A 23,705-nucleotide genomic window follows, 5' to 3' on the forward strand; every position below is an offset into this window, starting at 1 on the left:
CATTCATTACGGCTGGTATTTAATCTCGTAGATGGGGGATAGTTTCTGTGACTGAATCATGGCATATTTCAATTCATGATTGATTCCTCTCTGCAGCCGATTGCTGTGGATGATGAAGTAATCACTCTCAGTCAAAAAAGAAAAGAGGAAAGTTTTTTCTTTTCACACAGCTCTAGTCAATTCAGTTTGTTTTCAAAAGATTCAGAGTACAAAAAGAAGCCACGGGAAGCTTCAAAAGGTTTGATTGCCATATTTTCTCTGCACGCAGAGAACTGTGTCTGATTTATACAGACACAGTTCTAATAAACACCAAAGTATTGATTCAAAGGGATGTCAAAACTGGGTAAAAATTGTTGTCACCATTTCTACAGGAGTGTGAGATGATAAACTCGTCAATCATTTTTTAATGAATCATCTCACATCTCTTTGCTTTGGCTCATGGTTCATTTTTCTCTGTTGTGGCCCAACAATGGAAACAGATGAGACTGGGACTCGTCTCCCACTTGTGCTACCACATCAAGATGTTATCTCCAGCTTAAAAGCTTATCAAGCCCACAGTAATGATATTGAGTGACTGAATTGTGTGTTTTGATGGATATCGCTGTGAGTAATCTGATGCCAAATTGTGTTCCAGTTCTCATATTGTTCCGATTTTAGAGACTGCAAATAACTGTACGCTCCCCTTCGTCTCTCATTTTTAACCCCCACCACCCCACCCAACAGTCACTCGCTCAGAGTCATTTGCCAAGGCTATGGCTCTTTCTCACAGGTAGAGAATAAGGTTAAAACCTCATTATAGTGCTCTGTTGCACAAAATAGATAATCATCGTCCGATGTCTGTTTGGCTTCTGGTTAATCTTTGCACATTGTGTAATGTGGTGTGTTTTCAGTGGCCTCCACTCTACCTAGTGATAAACTGAGCACTCTCAATTGTTATCTGCAATACTTTTAGACAAGGATAATTAGTTTCTACAGTAAAGAAACACCACAAAGGATAGTGAAGATTAACTGAATTTACATAATAGTTGTCTACAATTACATCTAATCATACACCTGGGAATGGTTGTGTTGACGCATCTTTTGCAATTTCGCCTAACTCATGGGACAAAAAGAAATTGGGTGACTGCTTCTGACCACGGTGTACGGCAAAAGTAATTGTGCCTGTTCTTGTTTACTTCAACAGAAGGCAAGACTGAAAACCTGCAGTTAGAGGGGCTCTACAGGAAACAAATATCCTGCTTATATTTTGAATGAGCACCGTAACAAAGCTCTGCTGTCTGCACTTGTATTGTGATCCAGAAACAGCGTAATGTTGTTGTCCTAGTGTGTGATTTTACATCGCACTACAGGCTGGGGGAGCACCAGAGGCACAATGTATTTGCTGGCACTATAGTCGTACAACTTTCTCACACCGAAACGCCTCCATTACATTTACTGTATATTGAAGGCAAGGCATCCCATGCCTTAAACTTGCAATATGAAACGAACTATAGATTTCAAACGGGTATATATGCCTAGAATTTAAAGTCCATATCTGAACAATATCTCAAGGAAAGTATGCACACATTTCTGCACACAGAATGTGGCAGATATACGTAGTTAGTCAAACGCATGCTTACACAAGTGAAATAAAGAAATCCTGATAAGTGGTGGTTACCTTGGTTGAAACCCCCTTTCCATTTGGTCTACTTGAATAATTGGAAGCTGTGAATATCCAATCCATTTTATTTATATAGCACATTTTAAAAACAACAAGGTTCCCAAAGTGCTGCACAACAAATACAAACAGTAGAAATAAATACTAGTACAATTTAAAATACAGTACATTAAAAGACAAACAGGGACCAACATAAACTCTCATGCTGTATTAAAAGCCAGGGAGTAAAAGTGAGTTTTAAGACGTGTTTTAAAAGTATCCAGGGTGGGGGCCATTTTAACTTGGGTGGTTAGCTCATTCCACAATTTAGGAGCTACCACTGAAAAAGCTTGGTTACCCCTCGTTTTTTGTCAGCTTTTTGGCACGACGAGATGCATCTGGTCAGCAGACCTCAGTACTCTGGTGGGGGCGTACATGTTTATGAGATCAGAGATATACTGAGGTGCCAGACCATGTAGTGACTTAAAAACAAACATTAAAATCTTAGAATTAATTAAAGTGATAAATAAAGTGATTAATTTAGTGCATAACCCATCTCATAGGCAGGTTTAAAAAATGGCTGTTGCCTGACCGATTTGAATAAAACTTCTCCAGCCAAGAGAAATTATAGCTTTTTGTGACAGCTTCATCTGCTTCATAGTTCACAACACTCTCGCCCTTACCGCCTCTGAGAGCAAGGTCGTCCTCTAAATGCCACATCTGACACCTTTATTCTGCATTGTCAAACAGCAGCTAAGTGTTTAGCACGTTGATTTTCCCCTTCTTGCTCTTGCACAGATTGATCATCACGTGGAAGTCAGTCCTTGGGAAACTGATCAATGCTCTGCCATGTTATCATCTCACTAAGGCATCACTCAAAGGCAGTTTCAGTTCTGATAAGATGCTTAGTGGGAAACTGGGTCATGTACGTCAGATAATGATGCTGGACCTAAAGATAGAGCAGAGACAATGAGTCTTATAGCATGTGCAAAGGTGTAGACTTCTGTTAATAGAAATAGAAGACTTTACCCATGTGGAGAACACGCTAGGAGCAGGGGTGGCCCAACAGGGGCACTGACATGCAGGACTGGTGTGACGTACTGTGCACCAGTGTCCAAATAGAATTTACTTGGACTGACGGTTGAGGCTCAGTGGTAGAGTCGGTCTCTTAATTGGAAGTTTGAGGTTCAATCCCAGGTCCTGCTTTTCACATGCTGAAGTGTCCTTGGGCAAGACAGCCAAAAACTGAACTTGATGGCTGTGCAAAGGCAGCCTCTGCATCAGTGTATGAATGTAGTGTGAATGTGACATGTAATGTAAAAATTACAGGGTGATCAGGAGACTAAAGACAGTGCTAAATAAACATAGCCCATGTATCATATGTTTACCATTTCTGTCTCACAACTACTGGGATTACTAGCGAAGCTTAAGCGTGTCATATGGCAGCACTAACAAAGTGAAAATGGATTGAACTTAAGTTTTACTTCTGACACTGGGCAGATGGCAAATTAAATTTCATGTGATGGCAGCTTGGTTGGCCAGTCAGATTTCAGGGGGAGGGAGAATGAACACCATATGCATGCGCTTGGGATTAGACTGCTTAGGCTCAACAGTGCCATTTTTCACAGCTTTTAAGCAGGACTTCTGTAAGTTGATGGCCTATTTGTATATGCTTTTAAAAGGCTATATGTGCTTTTCTATGTTTATGATGAAACCAATAAATACATACATAATAAATGGGTGGTAAGACAGATCGTTAACAGACAGACAGTGAGTTGTGTTGCCTCAGTCTTTAACGGCAGCATTAAAACATAAGCTGGTTAGCATTTATTGCAGACAGCAGGGTCCCAGAAATGCAGAACCATGCAACTCCCCAGTCGCTTGGCTTACAGAGAGTGGGCAGATTATATGTGCGGCAAAGTGCCCTTTCTCTATAGACACTACTCTGGGAATGTTTTTGCATGCAACCATAATTTGATGTTAAGTGCCTACTGATGCATTATGCATATCAGATAATGCATTGTGTGTAATCCATGCAGATTTCCCCTGAACTTAGAGTGACATGTCAGCGCAGACTGCACACGCAGAGGCCCTGGTATGGGGTGATCACTGACTAAGACAGCCACCATATTCGCTGCATCACTTCTCTTTTGTTGTGTCATACCTAATCACACAATCTGAAAAAAATACAAGAGCTCTTATGTATTGAACACAAGAATCTTCTACTGAATTTTAGAACTTCAGTATATGCTTTTTTTTAATCAAGTTTCCTTTTTCTTTTTTTAACTTCTTTTAAAGGAAGTGAACTTAATCTCAGGGTCTGTATTCAGGCCATTCTTCAAGACTCACCACTCAATAGTTTCCTGTTAGGGAATGTCATGTTTTGAAGACTGCTCTATGTTGCCGTTCAAAAAGACAGTTTTGATTTTGAATGGACAATTTAGTTTCTCATTTCACCGTCCTGCTCTCATTTAGAGCGAGCGGTGACCTGTGTCATAGGGACATTGGAAAGAGGTCAGGCACTGCCAACTGTGCTGCAGGGTGCAAGCCAAACACATAGAGAGAACACACCTGTGCGCTGTGATGTTGTGTTTGTATTGGTGTGTAATTAATTAGGAATATGCAGAGACACGGAAAAATACGGCTGAATAGTGGAGAAGATTAAAGTAAGAAAATAAAATAGAAGCTTGCTGATTTTATCAAATGCTTCTTTTAAAATAGCACTGACAGTATTCTGCACAGTACTGTTTCTGGAATTCCACTACACTATTTCTGTCTTCTTCCACCTGTCTAGAAAATAAGGTAAGAAAAAATATGAGTGAAGGGACACAAGACATCTCTCCCCTTTCCTGGGGGTTCTGTTTTTCCACCACAATTAAATTGTAATGAATTCATACTCTGTGCAAAATATGTACAACTGTCATGTGCACAAAAGAGTATCCAACAGTAATCCTTACACCTGAAAGACCACAGAAGTAGGTTACATCCTGTATATATTTACCATAATCACCTGCTTTTTTCCATTTATCTGTAAAGAAACTTCTGAGAACTTTTAATGTGTTTTCCCCAAAGAAGTTGGGTGCCTTTTTTTGTTTTTTTCTTTACCTGCAAGCCATTAGTTTTCACTGCTTTCAGAACAACCATGAGGGTAATAAAAGCTTGAATTGACATTTAAGCTATAATAGGTGTCAGCAGCCCTTGTCGTGCTCCCCCACCCTCTTCCCTTCGCTGGGCTCGAGCTTGGCAGTAGGTCTACTCTGAGTCCATGACACGGAGAGTTATATATGCCAGGGTATTACAGAACCCGTCTTAATCCGGTTTGTCACGCTGCTCCCTCTGGACGGGGGTAATTTCATGGTGCTGAACTGGTATTGATAGGGCCTTGGTAAATGAGGCACGCAGCAATCGTTAACTTTAATAACCATAAAGATGTGAGCATTGGAGTCATACAGGCTCATGAGAGGAAACCCATACAGGTGATTAAGAATCGACCACTGCCCCAGCCAGCAGCACCTCCAATCTCTTATTCCTGCTAATGGAATTACCTGTTAAAGATGTCAGACTATTACCACCAAAGGTACAAATGGTGCACTATAATTCTCCTTTTCTGTAATCTGGAGACTTTTCCCTTGAGTTCATGCATGAAGAAAACCTGTTAAAAGCAATGTGCATTCTTTCTCATTTATCAAACCCAGTCCTTGAAGGTTTCTTCAAGTTAACGCACTGTGGTAAAGCAGTATTCAAGATTCTGTGAAACTATAGCTTGATTCAAGAGTAAGCCATGCCAGCAGAGGGGGGAAAAAGCAACATTGATTCATGTGACTCACTCTAGCTGGGTCAGTGCTTCCTGCCAGTCAGCTTGAGCTCTGGAGTGTCTTTTCCCCCCTCTCTCCTCACGCTCTCTCCTCCTCCCTCCATTACTTCGGGTTTGCGGCAGCTCTAGGCGCTACTATAGCTGCTTTGTCCACTTGTTTGTCTACTCCCATTACTGTGGGTGATGCTGCCTCGGGAGGAAAGTGAAATCCAGGCCGCAGACGGGTCAGTGAGAAACCAGCCCGGAGCCTTCACACTAGGCTGAGGTCAGAGACACCATACGGATCACTGTAACAGGGTGCTGATGGGCGCTTGATAAATTGTGTATCCACTCCAGCTCTTGATGAATCAGTGACACATGGGTTAAAAGGGTTTAAGATTGGATGAAGAGTGGTTAACGATGCCTCAGATTAATTTGTTAGTTTTTCTTGGAGACAGTCTGCACAGCGAGAGTCCCAAAGCTCTCCTTCCTTAGATGTGTTTAGTGGCAAATGGTGCAAGCACCCCTGGTAGTCTTCCCTCCTTGAGGCTATCTTTTATTATTCATTCTCGCTCATCAGCTCTCTGGGAAAGGGCTTCAGAGTGAGAACAAGTGGCCAGGGCTTGAGCCTTTACTCTCAAAAGCCAGAATAACTGTAGCTCTGCAGAAAATTCTCCATGTCCAAGAACTTAAGATGATCTGTGTTTTCTTTATGCTTCTACCTACAACAACAGGATGCTCTGTCATGTGGAAAACACACAGTGTCAGTGTTAACACCTCCAGGCAGTGTCATGTATAACAGCAGGGCTCTAATGCGGTACATACAGAGATATGCACTTTGCATGCAGTCACCCTCTCCTGCCGCCTCACACATCTCCTCCATACTCCACAAAAGGTGTGATTTAGAGAGCATTAGCAGTGATATACTCCATTATGAAAATGTCGTACTTTGGTCTAATTCTGTTCCTCTAAGGGATCTCTCTCCACACACTCTTCATTTTAATTGGTCCTGTTTCAGAGGTAGAGGAATTTCTCTGTAAATTCTGCTAAAATATAAAGTGTTTCAGTTGCCAAGAGGAAGGACATGAGAAGTAGTTCCCTGGCACTGCCTCCGAGGCCTGCATTTGGAATCCACTTGACAGTGCTTTGTAGCGTGTTTAAACATTATCCTAAGTAATCAGGGGGAGTGTTCATGAAGTTCCAACATGATGTTTAAGTAATGAAAAACTAAATTATTATGAGCGGCATTAAACATATATGCAGTGGGACGACTGGCCCACTTTGATGCCTTTGCTTCTTGAAACAGATCATTAATACCCTTCTTCTTCCCTCATCCCCAAATCTGAAAACATAAAACTTCTCTTGACAAACAGAATAGAGCTTTTTTCATTTTAGCAATATCTGACAAATCTTCAATCAGATTCTTTTCATAATGTTTAAAACTGTGCATCACAACTTGGGAAAAAGGTCATTCTGCATTATGCATGATTTTACAGACAGAAAAGTTAACAGAAGGAAACAATCTGCTGCTTAATAAAACTTTGCGGGGGTTTGAATTAACTTCTCTGGTGCACTGTACAATGTAACTTTGTTGACTTGAAAAATGCATTCAGGGTCTCAGTTTGTCTTCAGAATGGGCTTAGTTTTCAGCCATAAATTGAAACACAGCTCTCACTCAGGAGTCAAATTTACATTTTCAAGCTCTACAGTACACATGTCTACATTTATTTACCACAAATGGGAATGATCATTTCAGTTGCCACCTGAGATGTAAATTCACAATTAGAAGTAGTGAGACAGTGGATAGCTGTCAGTTACACAAAGGCTCAGGGGAACAACTACAAGCCCACAGCAGAGGAGGAGGAATGTGAAGAGAGATGGAATGTGGTTTATGCAGCAGCTGCCTGTCTGGCAAAACAAAACAGGCACTCCAGCATGCGGGCGCAAACGGCTCATTTTCACCCAATGATAAAGCTGTTATGACGAGTCCTTGAGAGGCTTAAGTTTTCTGCGTTTCTTCCCTCGGCCATATGTCATTACTTAATAAGTACAGCATGCAGAGAAACAGGCAGTGTAAAAGAGTGTTAAAGAAAAGAGGGTGACAGCTCGTTGATGGTGAGCCAGTGATTACTGCTCTTAGCCTCTCTGCATAGATTACAGTTGTTGATGCCGAAGCTCAGCCAAGGTGTAGAAAAAATTTGTGTTGTCTTTTGGGGTTTTTACAGTGACAAAGTCATAAGCACCTGCATTTATCTCTGTCAAAAAATTGCCAGATGCAGTGAGATCAGAGGAAAAATCGGTCGCCAGTTTTGAGGATAAAAAGAAACTGTCACTGTGAGTCGGGAGCCTTTGGGTGAATAAACTGTCATCAGTTTTTAACTGTGACCTTGAGTTTTTGCTCAGAAATAATGCCGCCCATCATGGGTTGGGTGTTTTAGCTGTTGTCTGTGACTTTCTGCGTGGGTTAAAGGCATCTAAGGTTACCAATTTGGGACGACTCTGAGTAAACTCTTTTCATAAGTATGATTTTAGGAATATTTCTCTTTAAAGATACAACATTTACAGTAGTTTTCCCTGGATAAGGGGAACATTATGTAATATTATTAAACTACACTATCATATAAATCCTGCATTTGTGCAGCTGTCTTATCAGACACAGCTCATACACTCTCCTGTCAGGCTCATGGCTGCCAAAAATATTTTCTCCATCAGTTAGCACTTTTCAGACTTCAGTTTTGAGCTCCTCATCATCTGTGACAGCAGTAAGTCCCACAGCTTGGTAGAAGATTCAGCACTAGTCTGTTTCATCATTCAAGAAATAAATTGGAAGCGCTACAGAATTTTACTCACCATGGATTCATAGTCTACTGGGTGGAAAAAGCTTTCAGAGATTCTTAACAGTGTGCTAACAAAACACTTTCTTGGCCAACTTACGATACCTTTAAAACCTTACTGATTGTTTTAAAGTCGTACTTGTGGTATTCAAAATGAATATCTTGTGGCAAGAACACTACTCACTCCTTAAACTGAAAAACGCATTACAAGACAAAAATGTATCAAAACAAACCCAGAGAAAATAGCCTTTGATATCTAACAAGTGCATGTGTGTATGTATTTGAAAAAGTGTATGTATGCAGCTTTATTGTCTCACTTGTAATCCACTTAACAAACCTCAAATTAAGAGAATATATGTTTAAGCATGGCTTTCTGTTTAGCACTCAGTGCTTTCTACCCCATTTGTCTCCACATTTTACAGCCTTACCTCATTAACAGCTCCTAATTGGCCATTGGGCTAAGCTGAGAACAATAAAGCATTGATTTCCTTAAACATAATCACCTCATCCAGTCGTTTAATGGCTGCTGTCAGTGTGGGTCGCAGAGAGAAAAATGACCAGTCAGTGGTCCCATCGATGCCCTTCACCTCCCCTCACCAAAGGCTAGAGTGCACAGCCACCCACTCCATCTTAGCAGGTTGGTTTAACCCCTTTAGCTGCCTGACAGGCTTTGAGCACTACATCCATCACAACCTGCAGCTGTGTCACACATTGTTCAAATCCCATAATGCACACACGGTCACTGATGTGTGCATTAGTGCTTTAGTCAGAGGTTTGCAGGAGAAAGTGGAATACCAAAACATTATCAGATGCATTAATACTCACAGAAACAAACTCGTACGGGAACACACACAGACACACTCACACACAGACACTGTCAGATGAAGAAAGTGGCAGGTTATTTACCCCAGCAGCTACCTGAATGGGATTATGTCTAGTTCAAGTGGCCATTTGTCGTCTAAGTGGCTCTCTTGACTGGCCCAGTAGAGTCATCGTAAAGCCATTTACTCTGCTCTCTCTTTCACATACCAGATGGTTCATTGTGATCACGCCTAATGTCCACCTGGCTGATGGCTGGACCTCACCTCACAGCTGACACACACACAAGTATCTGTGGCAGTGTGTGTGTGTTTTATGTGTGAGGGGGACTATTCTTAAATCTGATAGCAATAATTATAAACCTAAGGATCATAATGATTCCAAATGCTTGTATTGAGTAAGAGGTTGAAAAGTAAAATATGTACAAAAACACACATTTATTTGTCCACTTAGAGTTCACTTTTTTCCAACAAATTGTTTGAACATTAGTCACATTTTCCAATCAACCCAGAGACTGAATCAGTTTTCATCACTTCCACTGTTTCTAAAATATCCCAGGCAGCAACTTAATAAATGCCTGATCATGTTTTCACAATCCTGGTTGTCTTACTTCAATATAATCTCTGAGAGCAGAAGACAATTTTGGGGATTCCTGTGTAGCCAGTGGCTAGCAAGGAAGGGCTCCAACCTAAAACTTATTTTTCCGCAGTGCCCAAATATGGCTGTGCAAAAATATCATTACAGCCAAGTATAACTATATTTGTTTTCTAAATAAGATGACCTTTTTTGCCTCTTTCGTTGATACATAAAATGGATTAGAATGTACTTTTATTTCCCTCAAATTCCTGTAATCGCAAAGACTTCCACTCTTGTAGATGTCACTGCTCAGCTAGCAGGCTTGCTCCTGCATCACATCGCATCACCTTTACCAATAGGGCTGGGTGATAATTTGATAACGATAATTAAACATTTTCGATAAAAATTATATATAATTAAACATGTAATTACACCCCCCGGCCACGTAAAATGGAGGGGGCGCTAATGAGCCTTAAGCTAGTTGCCGCCCAACATTAGACAGAAGAAGAAGAGGCATTGAACAGCCAATCATGTTGCAGGGTGAGAGGGGTACGGAGCGGAATGTAAACACAGCTGAGACGAGGGACAGCGAGTGGTTAGTCTGACACTGTGTCGACTCTGCGTTAACTATACGCTTCATTAAATTTACTTTCAGGATTTGGGTAAAGGAAGAGCACAGAGACAACTTCTACTGTTCATTTCAAACACGTTTAATGTCCACGGCGACCGTAACACAACGGAGCACCGAACGAGCGTGATGCATTCACTGTACTGTGGGAAACAGTATCACTCAGCCTGTAACCCTTAGTAATCTCAAAGGTTAGAGCATAACCTAGCGGCAACCTCCGGTCTCAAACGATGAAGCCCATGCGGAAGTGATATAAACTGCAATACATCGAAAATCCGCTTGAGGCTGGCTGCAGAAACACCAGAAACCACATAGACATGAATGGGAAAAAGACAATCTTTGCAGCATTAATAAACATGTTTACAGCCTGGTTCAAAAAACCGCTTGGCCCTACGAAGCTAATCTCTCTAATGGCACACACTGTACGGGGGGTGAATTTTTTTCTAACGTGACGGTTCAGAGGATATTAAAACTACGAGTTTAGCCCAAATAAGGACATGACTGACTTGACTCCCGGTCGGGAACACATAGCCATTGGCTAAGAGGCTCAAACTACGTCACACTCTGCCTGGTTGAGTTCCGCATTTCCAATATGGCTGCCGCCGTCGATTTGCTTCAAAACAGCTCTCAGGAACAGATGGGTGACGTCACGGATACTACGTCCATATTTTATACAGTCTATGAGCACAACTCAAAACAATACTCCATAAACTGATACACAGTACACAACTTGATATATTTTTGTTGTAAATGTAAATCAAATTATGGGAATAACCTCAATCTGAGAAAATTAGAATCTACAAACTAAAACTTCACAAAAATCTCATCTTACATTAAAGACCTGCTTACTATTAACACCATCAGAAATGATGGATTCAAGAAGCTCATCAGAAAACTAAATCCAGATAAAAACTAACACACTGTCTGGTTTCTTCAACTTTCACTCAGGACCAAAAATCTGCATTTAAATTTTAATGAAATATTAATTTGATATTTATTGTGATAATTATCAATATTGACTGATATGAAACATTTTATCTTGATAACATAATTTTCCATATCGCCCAGCCCTAGTTACCAATACCCAGGACCCAGCCTTATCATAAAGTCTGGCTCGCAATGTGAGAAGTGAAAATGGAGTTGGATTTGAGAGGCAATATCTCATCGCAGCTCGTTTGTTGCACTTGTGTGGAGATAACTGTTTACAGACGTCTTTCAAGGTAAAGTCATTGTTGGGTGACTGCCCATGGGCTCCTTTGCTCTCAACAGCAACTGTTTTCCTGCGTGCAGCACATGCCTGCTGTTATGCTATAGTGAGGGGCTGCTATAACATTACAAACAGAAACCAGAACATTTAATAATAATAATAATAATAATAATGCATTTTAATTATCACGCACTTTACATTTGGAGCAAATCTCAAAGTGCCTTCCATATAGCAGTCCCTCCAGGATTTCGCGGGATTTTTTTGTGATTGTTGCGGCCCAAAAAGCCTGAATTTGCGACAGCTTTTTGAAAAAATGGGGTGAAAGTTGCGATCATTTTTTTTTTGCTTTTTTCCTCCAATAACATCTCAGGGGCAAGTAAATACGCTAAATTACAGTTGTTTTTAGAAAACATTCTTGATGTGGCCACTGATTGTGTTTTGATTATCTTGATTCACAGAAAAATGCCATGAAAGGACTATATTGCACATTTACGACAGTCCCTGAATGCACCTCACAGCGACTGAGGCACAGTCAGGCAGTTCATGGCACTCTGAAATGAATCTGCATCTTTGATGACTAGAAGTTGATCAAAACTTACTAAAGGTGTCTGATGTATCACCAAACTGGATTAAATCAAGCTGTAGACGCAGAGCTTTTTACGGTAATAGCGGCAATAACGTCAAATATTAAACAGACGTGCCCGGTTGTGTCTTTGTCACTAACGCACACCGGGGGTAAAAATCATCAATGAAGATGAGACAGATGCATGGAGGAGGGAGAGCTGGTTCATAAAGCACACCTGCTGCAGGTAGGGGACCAAGCGAACACTGCACCCCTCAATCTATAAATAACAACATTGTCATGGTCACTTGTCCTGCCTGCTGTCCCCTCTTTTCATCCATTCTCTGTGCGTGTTTTGCTGTTGAAAAGTGCCGATCAAGTGAGGACTTACGTTTATGTTCCAAGGAAGTCAAATCAATGACAAAACCGATGACGTCCAGCGGCTGAGATTAAGGTAATTGGTCAAATTTGCGGGAAAGTTGCGGTGATTGTATAAAATTGCAAGGCCACAAAAAAATCACGCTGATTGGTTGAATTTGCTTTGATAGTTGCGATCGCGAAATCGCAACTTCCTGGAGGGACTGATATAAATGAAAATCTGTTAAAAGAAGTAATGGTTGCTCAAACTCTTATCTTGTGCTGTAATTAATGTCAAGCAAAACCCTCAAAACACAAGCAGTATCATGCAGTCTGTCCTTTGTGGTGAGCTTTCCACTAAACTACAGTAAGTCTAAAATAATGAACCTGACACGAGAATTGCTGTATTGGTTTTGGCGTGTGTGTTATCATCTCATTGTCACTGTATTTATTTTGCTAGCACCTGAGAACAAATAGTCTTCTGATACCCTTATGCCAACACTTCTTGCTGTCTCTTCTCCCTCTAGCTTGTCAAACTCCCTTTATGTCACAGAAGCTCCACTGAGCCAGTGATGTGAATGTGATAGAGCTTGTCTTCTGTAGTCCCTTGTCAGATGTTTGCAGGTTAGAACACTGTAGTGCTAAGCTGCAAATCAGGCACTAAAGCTGGCTGAGGGATTCAATCCAATTCAGCATTCTGGGATGCAGCGTTAAGTCTTCACTTATTCAGAGAACCGCTTTGACTTGAAAGCTAGTCTGCAGGTCAGGAAGCTGTCGGTAAAATATTCAACATGCCAACACATTGTGAGGTTTGAGGTTTTAGCATACTCAAGGGATATTTCTCCTCACTTTTATGGTCTGTGTTCTGCCTCCTCCTGCCCAGAAATATCCAACAACAAGCTCTAAGAGAGTGACATTAATACTTCATGACAGCGCGGTCCGGCAGGACTGCAAATGTTTGCCTTTTAATCCAGGACTCTGCGGCCTTTGGTCTGGCCACGGCAGACATTGATGGGAATGGGAGAAGAAAACTGTTGCCAAACTTGTCGAGGTAGCTGGGAGCTCAGCTCCGTAATTCATGACCCGAGTCTTTTCAAACATTTGCACAGCCAACCGAGCAGGAGAAACACACACCGGTTGTTGTCGTGCCAGTGGAAGCGAATGCACCTTCTCACCGCAGCAGGATGTTCTCTTTAAAAACTGGTACGGTCGGGTGAAATCAGGCACAAACAAGATGAAATGTGGCATTTGGTTGTCTCCCTCTTTTTTTGCACTCTGTGCATTCTGTGGATTGGAGAGAAGTTCCAACCTCCTTTCCTCTCCTCTCCTCTGTCCGGGGATGAGCTCCAGTTTAATTGTTGGATGCCGGTGTCTGTTGCAGTGGCTGTCAAGGGAAGATAAAGAGTTTTTCCTGGGGCATAGGGAAAGGGGAGAGGGGTGATGGAGGACCTCTCTCCTGCAGCTCCGCTGGCTGCATTAGCCCCACGCTTTATAATTGTGTGAAGGGGGCACTTCCAGTGGCTCCCTCATTACTCACCAGCATGGCCAGTCCCTGGCAGCCAGACACACCTTGTCCTCTAGCTCTCTCTCTCTCTGCCTGTCTCTCTTTTTATGGTGTCCCTCAGCTCCGTCACCCCTTCTCCCTCCCCTGGGCAATCCTACCCATTGTTATTTTGACCCAGTGCCGCCATCGGCACATATCGCCTTTTCTTTCCACAGAATTTTTTTGACATCCTCTTTTATCAGACTAGGACCTATTGTACAGCATTTGCTCTGACTGATGTCACCTATGCTTTGGAGTTAATGCTTTAGTATAGAATAGCCTGAGACTGTACTGGCTCAGTCACAGGATTCAAAGCTGACTGCCAAGTCTCCACTGGAGAAGAATAGACAAATGATTCATCCCTTTTTAATCACACTGATAACATCTGGAAGATATTAAAGATGCAGAAGCAGGCGGATTAATACGCAGAAAGTGCATGATGTGATCTTCATCATTTGCTGATTGGTATGGAGTTAGGACAGCCCGCTCTGACTAAGAGGCAATTAGATGACATAATTGAGATGCCTCGAGGGCCAATTTGTTACACATACTTACAGTGTAAGTGCCCAATGATTGTACTGCAGCAGGCCTCACATGATTTCCCACAGCCTGTCTTTCATTCACATTATTATTGCTTATTTGGAGATAGGATGCTGATGAACTACATGTATAACCGTTACATAGAGTGTCTACTGACTATTTTATGTTGTCCCTACAGATTCTTGTAATCCTGCTCATGTATTCACACCATGTTTCTCTATGTCTGTCTGTTTGCAGAGGGAGGAACGTGTGAGGTGATTGCCGCCCACCGGTGCTGTAACAAGAATCGTATTGAGGAGCGTTCTCAGACCGTCAAGTGCTCCTGTTTACCGGGGAAAGTGGCTGGGACGACACGCAACAAACCCTCCTGTGTGGACGGTGAGAATCATATGTGTTTTAACAATGTGCAGCTGCTTTTTGAAGGTCCTTGTTTAGGGAGCAAGTCCTCTCTAGTCTATTGGATTAACATAAAATTATCAAACCATTGCAGGAAACCGACACTTTCCTCATGGCTAAGGAAAGAGAGTTTTAACTCAGGCACACTGGAGATCGCTTCATTATTATAGAGACTTTGGTTAATATAGTCTTACCTTGACCATGCATATCTTACTGAATATTTCTCATCGATTTCCTCTGCCTAAGTGCAGCAGTCTACATGACGTAAAGATTAACATTTCATGTAAGAAACAGTAGATGGTTCCAAGATGAAACTCTGATCAGGTCTGGATAAATATTTTCAAAAACATGTTTCACATGCTTTTAGAATTAACAAGGTCTTACAGCATATTCCAACAGAAGAGTGTTTGTCATCTCTCTGTGAGTTTCCTTGTGATAAAAATACATTAACCATTCAGAGTCCTGTAACGCTCTGCTGCGAGGAATCATGGGAGCTGGAGGATGATCCAGCTGGGCTGCTGAACACCTGAGTGGGGAGCACGTTGCAGATCACATCGCCTAAGGCAGCTCAGGCTGATGGAAATGAATAACTAATAAACACAAGTCAGGGAAGCTCCAGGCGAGTGCACCTGAATTACCTCAGCTGAAAAAAACAATCAGGCAGAGGCAGCTTCATGGGGGAAAAAAACTCGACAGGAAGTCACAGGTCTACTGAGACAGAACTGCGATGCCCCCTTCACTCCATGAAACTCATTTACCGCTCCTCAGTCTCAATCTCTTCACCCCAACCTTCAGCAGAGATCAAAGTCACGTCTCTGACTGCCCTCTCGCAAAGATAGACACCAAAATATCTTCATTATGAGAGCTGTTACATGAAGGGCCAGACAGGCTCGCTCAGTGGGCTTCACAGGGTTGGTTAGCCACAGCTGACACTTGAGAAGATCCTGGAAAATGAGTCAGAACTTTCTCTGAGTTTGATGAAAAAATTACCAAAAGCTTGTTAAAACTTTTCAGTGAACAGGTGTATTTTCAATCCTTCAGACATTTTTCTCTGGTGCACGGATGTTGTGTTTGCCCTGTGGTCTGAGGCATCACCTGAATGAAACATTTACTGAGCACTGACCTTGAGATGCAGCTTTTTTTGCAGTCTGTGTTGTCCTTGTACAGAAAAGACAGACAGCCAGACACCATCTCCCACGCAGCACCTCACATACGAGGGACTCTAAACTCTCCTTTTATATGTTCTCAGATTGGGTCTTTTTCACTCAACATGACCTGGAGAGACCTCATGAAAAGCCTGAAAACCTTAACATTTGACTGAGACATTTCCACCAACAAATAAAGAACACACCACAAATGAAAGCCATGCAATGAGAAAAAAGGGATGTAAGGAAATCAACAGACTTTGCAGGAAGAACGTGGACAACGATGTTCAATTGAAAATGTACAATGCACAGTGTGAGGCATGAAGGTGGAGATGGAGGAGATGTTGTTCACACTTCATGCCTCTATGCTTCAGGCTCCTGAAGTGAGAGAGTCCTTGCTGTTAGCGTATTGATTAACAAGCACTTATACAAGGAGTGGTGATAAAAATGGAAATGACAAGCCACTGAGCAGGGAGCTGCAGTATTGAACACAGATGAACCAAGCTGAAAGAGTTAAGGTTATCTCACCTTTCACTAATCTTATTTCCTTCAGTTTATTTTTCCTCCTCTCGTGGTTTCATTTTACTTGCCTGAAAGTGAATCTGGTTGTTTGTTATTTATTAAACTCAGAAACCACAACGGGATAGGGGCTGAAGGGCAGAAGAAATAATTATGTGATTATTCATAAGGGCTCATTTGTAGTCGCAAGTGTCACGCACTTCAAACACGCAGTTTAATTAAAGGATCTATTTTACATGTGGAAATAAATCATCTCAGGAGGGGGAGGGTCAGTCTGTTCAAGGGTTGTTGTTTTTTTTGATAGTTGAGGAAAGCTTTACCTGAAAGTTGCACGTTTTTTTTACAAGTGGGCCCTGCAGGCTGCCGTAGCACTTTGTGAGGGATTACAGACTTGTGGAGTCAGTGGCCTGTCCCCTCAGCAGCACACTGGCCTGGCCCAGATGGAGCTTTCTCCCCAGGTCTCTGCGTTATTAATGTTCCATCCAGATGAGGAACGATGCCGCAGCACGGCTCATCTCCACAGCCCCCTGGGAGACACCTGCCGCCACTGTTCCACACAGGTTATATTCCCACAAAAAAAAGGCTTTAAAAAACATAAAGAATAGCCGGTGCTCTGATGGAACGAATCAAAAGTTTATCTTCAGAGGTCATTTGTTCTGGACGCGCGCACACACACACACACACACACACACACACACACACGAACAGATACACACACACACATACACACACACACACACAAACACACTCCTTTATCTTTGGCCAAATTTCCAGAACCCGGCAGTCTCCCTGAAGTGTTGTATTATGGGTCATTAGTATCAAAGTCCAACATCAAAGCACACGGTGGAGATCAGCTCTATAGTCGAGTGTTTACCTCTTGAATACAGGCCGCATGGGGTTATTTCAGTTGCTATTGGTAACTGTTTGGGCTGTTATTAATACATGAGGATGTGACGACAGCCTGCGTTGGGAGGTGTCATGCTCAGTGGGGGTCTGCTGTCAGATTATCCCCATAGTGGGAATTGATTATTAGCTTTGACAAGGAGAGCTATGTCCCAGTTATGTCAGGGCCAACAAGGCTCTTAGTGAAGAACATCCCTTTTAACAAGTCAAACGCTCATATCTCTGCAGCCTCGCTGGGCCGATCATGTGCTCAGATTAGGCTCTCATCACTGCACCACTGCCTTTATCCCACTGTATGAGACATGTAAGCCCTCAGCCACAGCATGGACAAACATACAGTCACAGATACACACACAACATACACTCATTAACTTAACACATGCATGCACATGCCCTAATATTCACACATGCTACCACTTTGTGCTGTCATGTAGCTGCAGTAGCAGTAAACTCTTTCCACAAGAGACGCACGCAGATGCCCTCTCGCCACTGGTCACTGATGGGGAATGAACCCTTCTGTTTGGCTGCAGGCGCGTATTGCAGAGTATGACAGGTTGTCATGGTACATTTCAGATACATCCAGAGGGGGAACACTTGGGTGATACTTTAGGGGATGGGCTGAGGAGCTCTTCCACATACATAAATGGTATCATTATATCATCATAAACATGCCAGAGAGGACGCAGTTTGAGAAAAAATAAAAAATATGACTCAAAGAAGCGACTCCTTCGTTATCTACAGGCCCACATTGTTGCCAAGTGTCCCTATATGATAACCTAAAAAGTTCATTGTTCCTGATATGAACAGTTTCATGAGATTGTTGTTAATATATGTTGACATATGTTCACGTTATTGCAACAGACAAACTTATAATTTAGCAATAATACAATTAATTATTCAAAGCTTGTGTGAAGAACTTTCCGTTTCTATAGATTTAGTGATCTTCTCCTGTGTGTGAGTAGTGTGTTCTGACAAAGAAATCTCATCTTGCTTTCTTTTGGATGGACTTATCTGACACCTACCCCCTCACAGTGGTTATAGGCACTAAAAATTACAACATATTTGGTCATTTTTGTGGTGATGTGGTGATGTTAATTGTTAATGATGATAATGGAAGGTCTTAAATGGTTTGGTAGCCTCATTGTAGATGTTCCTTATTAAAAAAAAAAGAAAATACATTTCCTTATTTACATTTGTGCATTGCCTTTACACTGCTTGGCAGCACCTGCACCCAAATTGACTTGAAGCACTTTGTTACCCATACTGATCTTGTTTACTCTTGTCTAGATCTTTGCTTTTGTTGTTCTTGTCCTCGTATGTACGTCGCTTTGGACAAAAGCATCTGCTAAATGACATTGTAACATTGTAATTGTAACATTGTAACGTAGAAGTTGTCAATCTTTTGGCTAACGGTCTGTTTTGCTTTTGCAGGGCACCAAGAAGCTTCAGTGTTAATTTAATTCTATTTCATAACAATTAAAAAAAACTCCTCACAGGAGCTTTACATTTAATTTCTGTATTATTCAACATTTAATTTATAACAAGATCAATTGTAACTCATTTGCAAAACTAATAAAAATGTGTCAGATTATAAGAGATTGTAATCATGGACAGGAAAACCCAAGGGCCCCCCCTGTTACACACACACACGCACGCACACACATTTTGTGCCTTGTACTGATCCATTAGCCTCTGCCAGTCTATGTGGTTGGCAGGACACAAACCTGCTGCAGTTTCTGCCTGAGGGGATAGACCAAAGTAACATACTGTACAATAAAAAAAAAACACAGTAACTGCATTCTCTTACTAACACACATACACACACACAGGCAGATGCAGGGGAAACAACACACAGTGAAATCCACCTGAGTCAAAAGATGTTTGTTTCTTTGCAGAAGTAGACGATAATTACTGTAAAGACTGTTTTCCTCTCCATCTTTGCCACATCCTGCAGAGCTCTGCTAGCACTGAAGATATGATGTAATAATCAACCTTTAACCTGTTCGGAGAGTATACAACCTTCAGCTGGAGCCGAAAGGGCTGGGTCTCTCTCTCTCGGTCTCTCTCTCGGTCTCTCTCTCTGTCTCTCTCTCTGTCTCTCTCTCTGTCTCTCTCTCTTAAGTAAGTCTGTGGTTGGGCTTAGAGAGAAGTAAAGAAACACAAGGCAGATCCATGTCAGCTGTGTGGGAGAAGCATTTTGGTAAATCGTTCCTGTGCCCACATAGCGGAAGAGGAAGAACAGCACAACAAAAAGAGACATTGTACATCCAATAACATTCACCTGCAGTAATACACACACACACACACACACACACACACTCACACACACACACACACACACACACACACACACACACTAACTCCACCACACACAGTTACTCTCTTCCTTTGATGCTTAAAAGCACACAGTGACACATTTTTAAACATTTAGCACAGTTTTGAATGTTGAATACCACTTCACCAAAAGTGAAATATTAGTTGTCGTTATTTGATCGATATTCGTTCAAAATGCTCTTGTTGCGCAATGACTGGCAGTATTTTCTATTTTTCCTGACAATGTGGCTGCTTGTATGTGTAAGTGTGCGATTCTGTGGCATTTCCTACAATCACTTTGAATCCAAAAAGCATACAAAAAATAAAAATAAAAACAAGCACAAACATTCTCCTTTAAATCAGCAGATACTGAGCAGTCCATTACAAATTCAGAAATTCGGGATAGCTGTGTGATGAAAAAAAAGGGAATAATACTCTCTGAATAGCTAATCAAACCACAGCTTGCTCTTTTCTGAGAGGGGCAAAGATTAATGTGGAATAATGACTCTCTGAAGCTGACCCCAAGATCAGGGGTCTGAGTCTCACTCCCGCGGTAATTATACGCTTGCATCATTTGCGTCAGGCTCCCATGACCCTTTCAATACTTTACTGCTGTTACACAAAGCCTGAACTCAAACCTCTGTCTCATTAGGATGGAAATGTTTTGTGTGTGTGTGTGTGTGTGTGTGTGTGTGTGTGTGTGTGTGTGTGTGTGTGTGTGTGTGTGTGTGTGTGTGTGTGTGTGTGTGTGTGTGTGTTTTTTTCTCCATCATGCGGTTCACTGTTACTCTTTTTCTTTTTGCCTCATTATGTGATTGAATGACTGACTGATTGTCCAGTTTGTTTGGTTTATAATTGAGTACTTAGGACACTCTTGATGCACTTGATGTAAATGTATTTATGTTACGCCAGTACGTATTTGTCAAAATCATCTGCCTTCTACATGACACCTACTCAGTTCACACAACACCCATTTATTAATGCTTAATTCATTTACAAACTGTTTATATCATATTATAGACACATTCATTTGACTCTCTTACATAGTCTGCTATTAAAGTAAAGAGTTGGTACATTTGTTGCTTACATTTATTTTTTGAAATCCTTTCCACCTGTTAATCCAAACAGTAAAATTATAAAAAACATATATTATAAATATGATATATTACTTGCTTTTGTTAGTCTTATTATCCTGAGTGATGCATTCCTCTGACAGACTGAGTTATTATTGAATGGGCTCAGTGTTAGCTTGGTCTCTACCTGCAGCAGGTGTGCTTTATGAACCAGCTGTCCCCACCTCCATGCATCTGTCTCATCTTCATTTAGGATTTTTCCCCTCGGTGTGCGTAAGTGACAAAGACACAACCGGGGGATGTCTGTTTAATATTTGATGTTTGCAGTTTTTGCTGCCATTACCATAAAAATACCACGTCTACAGCTTGATTTAATCCAGTTTGGTGATACATCAGACACATTTAGTAAGATTTGATCAACTCCTTGTTGAAAGATGTAGATGCATTTCAGAGTGCCGTGAACTGACTGTTTGTCCAGTGCGCATTGTCACTGCAGGTACATTCAAGGGCCGTCGTAAATGTGCAATACAGACCTTTAATGGCATTTTTCTGTGAATCAAGAGAATCAAAATACAGTCACAGTGGTCACATCAAGAATGTTTTCTAAAAACAACTGCCAATCATTTAACATATTTACTTGCCCCTGAGCTGTTGTTGGGGAAAAAAGCTTAAAAAAAATTGCAACTTTCACTGCAATTTTTTCAAAATGCTGTCGCAAAATCAGGCTTTTGGGCCACAACAATCACACAAAAAAGCCGCGAAAATCCTGGAGGGACTTGGATAATATGGTATGTTATGTTAGGGTATGGTAATGTCTCATATCATATTATATGGTACCTTCATGTAATGTGTTTTATTACTATTGTATCACATTGTATGAAGGTGTATGACATGTTATTGCATAGCGTTGTATTCTATCATATCTCATCTTGCATTATCAAGTGAAGGGGAAGCCAGAAAGGGCTCCTTTAGCAGAGTTATCCTGAACAAGTTAGTAAAAGAAACAAGTTAAGCTGGTTGTTAACAACCTATCTTGCACTCCAATCTAAGAAAAAAACCACCAATGTGAAGCCTATTTACTTTCTGCTCCAAATCTTAACTAAAGGAAAATGAAGTGACTCTCAATAAACACAAACAAAAGAGAAAAAAAAGATAATATGGCTGATATCACTGGAAAGCCACTGTTTTTGCTGTGATTAATTTCAGTCCAGTGAGTGCTGCGCAAACCTCCAAGTTTAAAAACATTAACTATTCATAGAGCCCACACACACACACACACACACAAACACACACACACACACACACACACAAACACACACACACACACACACACACACACACACACACACACGCACACACATTCACATTACGACACGGACAGAAATCAATCCTCTTGCTCATCCGTCAAGGTGTTCAAACATTCTGCTACCTGGCAGGGACGTGTCAGCGGGTTCAATCCATCACACAGCCCACTCACCAGCAATCTGACAGATGCACTTGTTAAAGGTCCACCGCTTCATGTTTCTCAATCAATTCAAGTCCCATTCCTGGTTGTTTGTCCATCAAAGCTAGAGACTCCAGCCTGCTACATGGCTAACATCTTGAATCAAACACTCTTTCAGTCCTTGTTCGCTGATTATTCCAGGCCCATCTGTCACATTTGACAGTAAGCAGCAGCCTTTTTATGGTGACGTGTGGATCATGTTAATTGGTGCTGCTGCTTTAAATCACATTGAATGTTTCCAGCTTGTAAACAGATGGATCTGGAAATTAATTGCCGGCCGGAAAGGGGTAGTTTGAACAGTGGACATAGGTTTTTTTCCACTGCTGACACAAAGGAGGAGTAAAGTTTGCTGATGTTGGAACAAAGGTTATACCCTCTATGCTGACGGCTGCGCTGGGAGTAGTTAAAGAAAAACGACTGCTGGAGGTCAGTGGTCACCAGAGAGTGATGCATGGATCCCGGCCCAGACATGGCTCCTCTCCAGTGGTCAAGGTCAGAGCCAGATGTCCTGGCCCGAATACAGATACAGACATGAAGAGTGTGTGTTCAAATTAGGCATGACTGTCTGTTTTTTCTACCCTCTTGGCCAACAGACCAGACAAATCATGTACAGTCAAGTTTCTATTGATGGATTTGCCTTCATCCCCATGGTCTGCATGAAACTGATATTTGAGGTTCCAATGTCAATCTAAATATAAGACGTATTTAGTGGTCACTGCTCCTTAGGTTATACTCTTTTTGTATGAAAGGCATTCACTAGGTTTCTTTTTGATTTGATTTTGATTTTGATTTGATTTTATGTCTTTATTTCGAACATGTAAAAGTAAAATAGAAAAAAAAACATTCAAGAAAAAAAAGAAATAGTTATATAAAAGAAACAAAATCAATCAGTTCCACTAGCAATCTTACCCCTTCATTTACTATTATCTGGCATTATACTAGTGCACTCCCACAAGTCAAATATTCATACTTACACCTACAATCAAAGGTAAACCCCTTGTGATTATCAACACTTGTCTTCCTCCTTGTACCTCATGAAAATCATTTATTTATACCTCTTCTTGAACTGCATTATGTTCTGATATTGCTGTAGCTCCATATTGAGACTGTTCCACAGTTTTACACCACAGATTGATTTACAAAAACTTCTCCTTGTGGTCCGAACACTCACCATCTTTAATCTTAACTTCCCTCTTAAGTTATAACCCCCTCTCTTTCAAAGAACAATCTTTGAATATTTCCTGGAAGGATATTTTTCCTTGCCTTATACACGATTTGTGCAGTTTTAAAATCTACAAGGTCAAATCATTTCAATATTTTGGATTTGAGGAACAATGAATTTGTGTTCATGAAAATC

At 41.3% G+C, this 23,705-nt stretch overlaps 1 protein-coding gene across 8 annotated transcripts in view; it reads left to right on the forward strand.

Annotated features, from left to right (window-relative positions):
- The window catches only part of LOC117823296 (chemokine-like protein TAFA-1), a 137,009-nt gene that overhangs the window by 99,898 nt on the left and 13,406 nt on the right, over positions 1–23,705 (forward strand). For all 8 annotated transcript variants that reach the window (XM_034698444.1, XM_034698488.1, XM_034698460.1 and 5 more), the window contains one exon: positions 14,733–14,873. In XM_034698444.1, coding sequence (XP_034554335.1) covers positions 14,733–14,873 — 141 coding nt within the window. The remainder of the gene's footprint in view (positions 1–14,732; positions 14,874–23,705) is intronic.

The sequence above is a fragment of the Notolabrus celidotus genome, chromosome 1 (assembly GCF_009762535.1).
Source record: "Notolabrus celidotus isolate fNotCel1 chromosome 1, fNotCel1.pri, whole genome shotgun sequence".
NCBI classification, from domain to species: domain Eukaryota; kingdom Metazoa; phylum Chordata; class Actinopteri; order Labriformes; family Labridae; genus Notolabrus; species Notolabrus celidotus.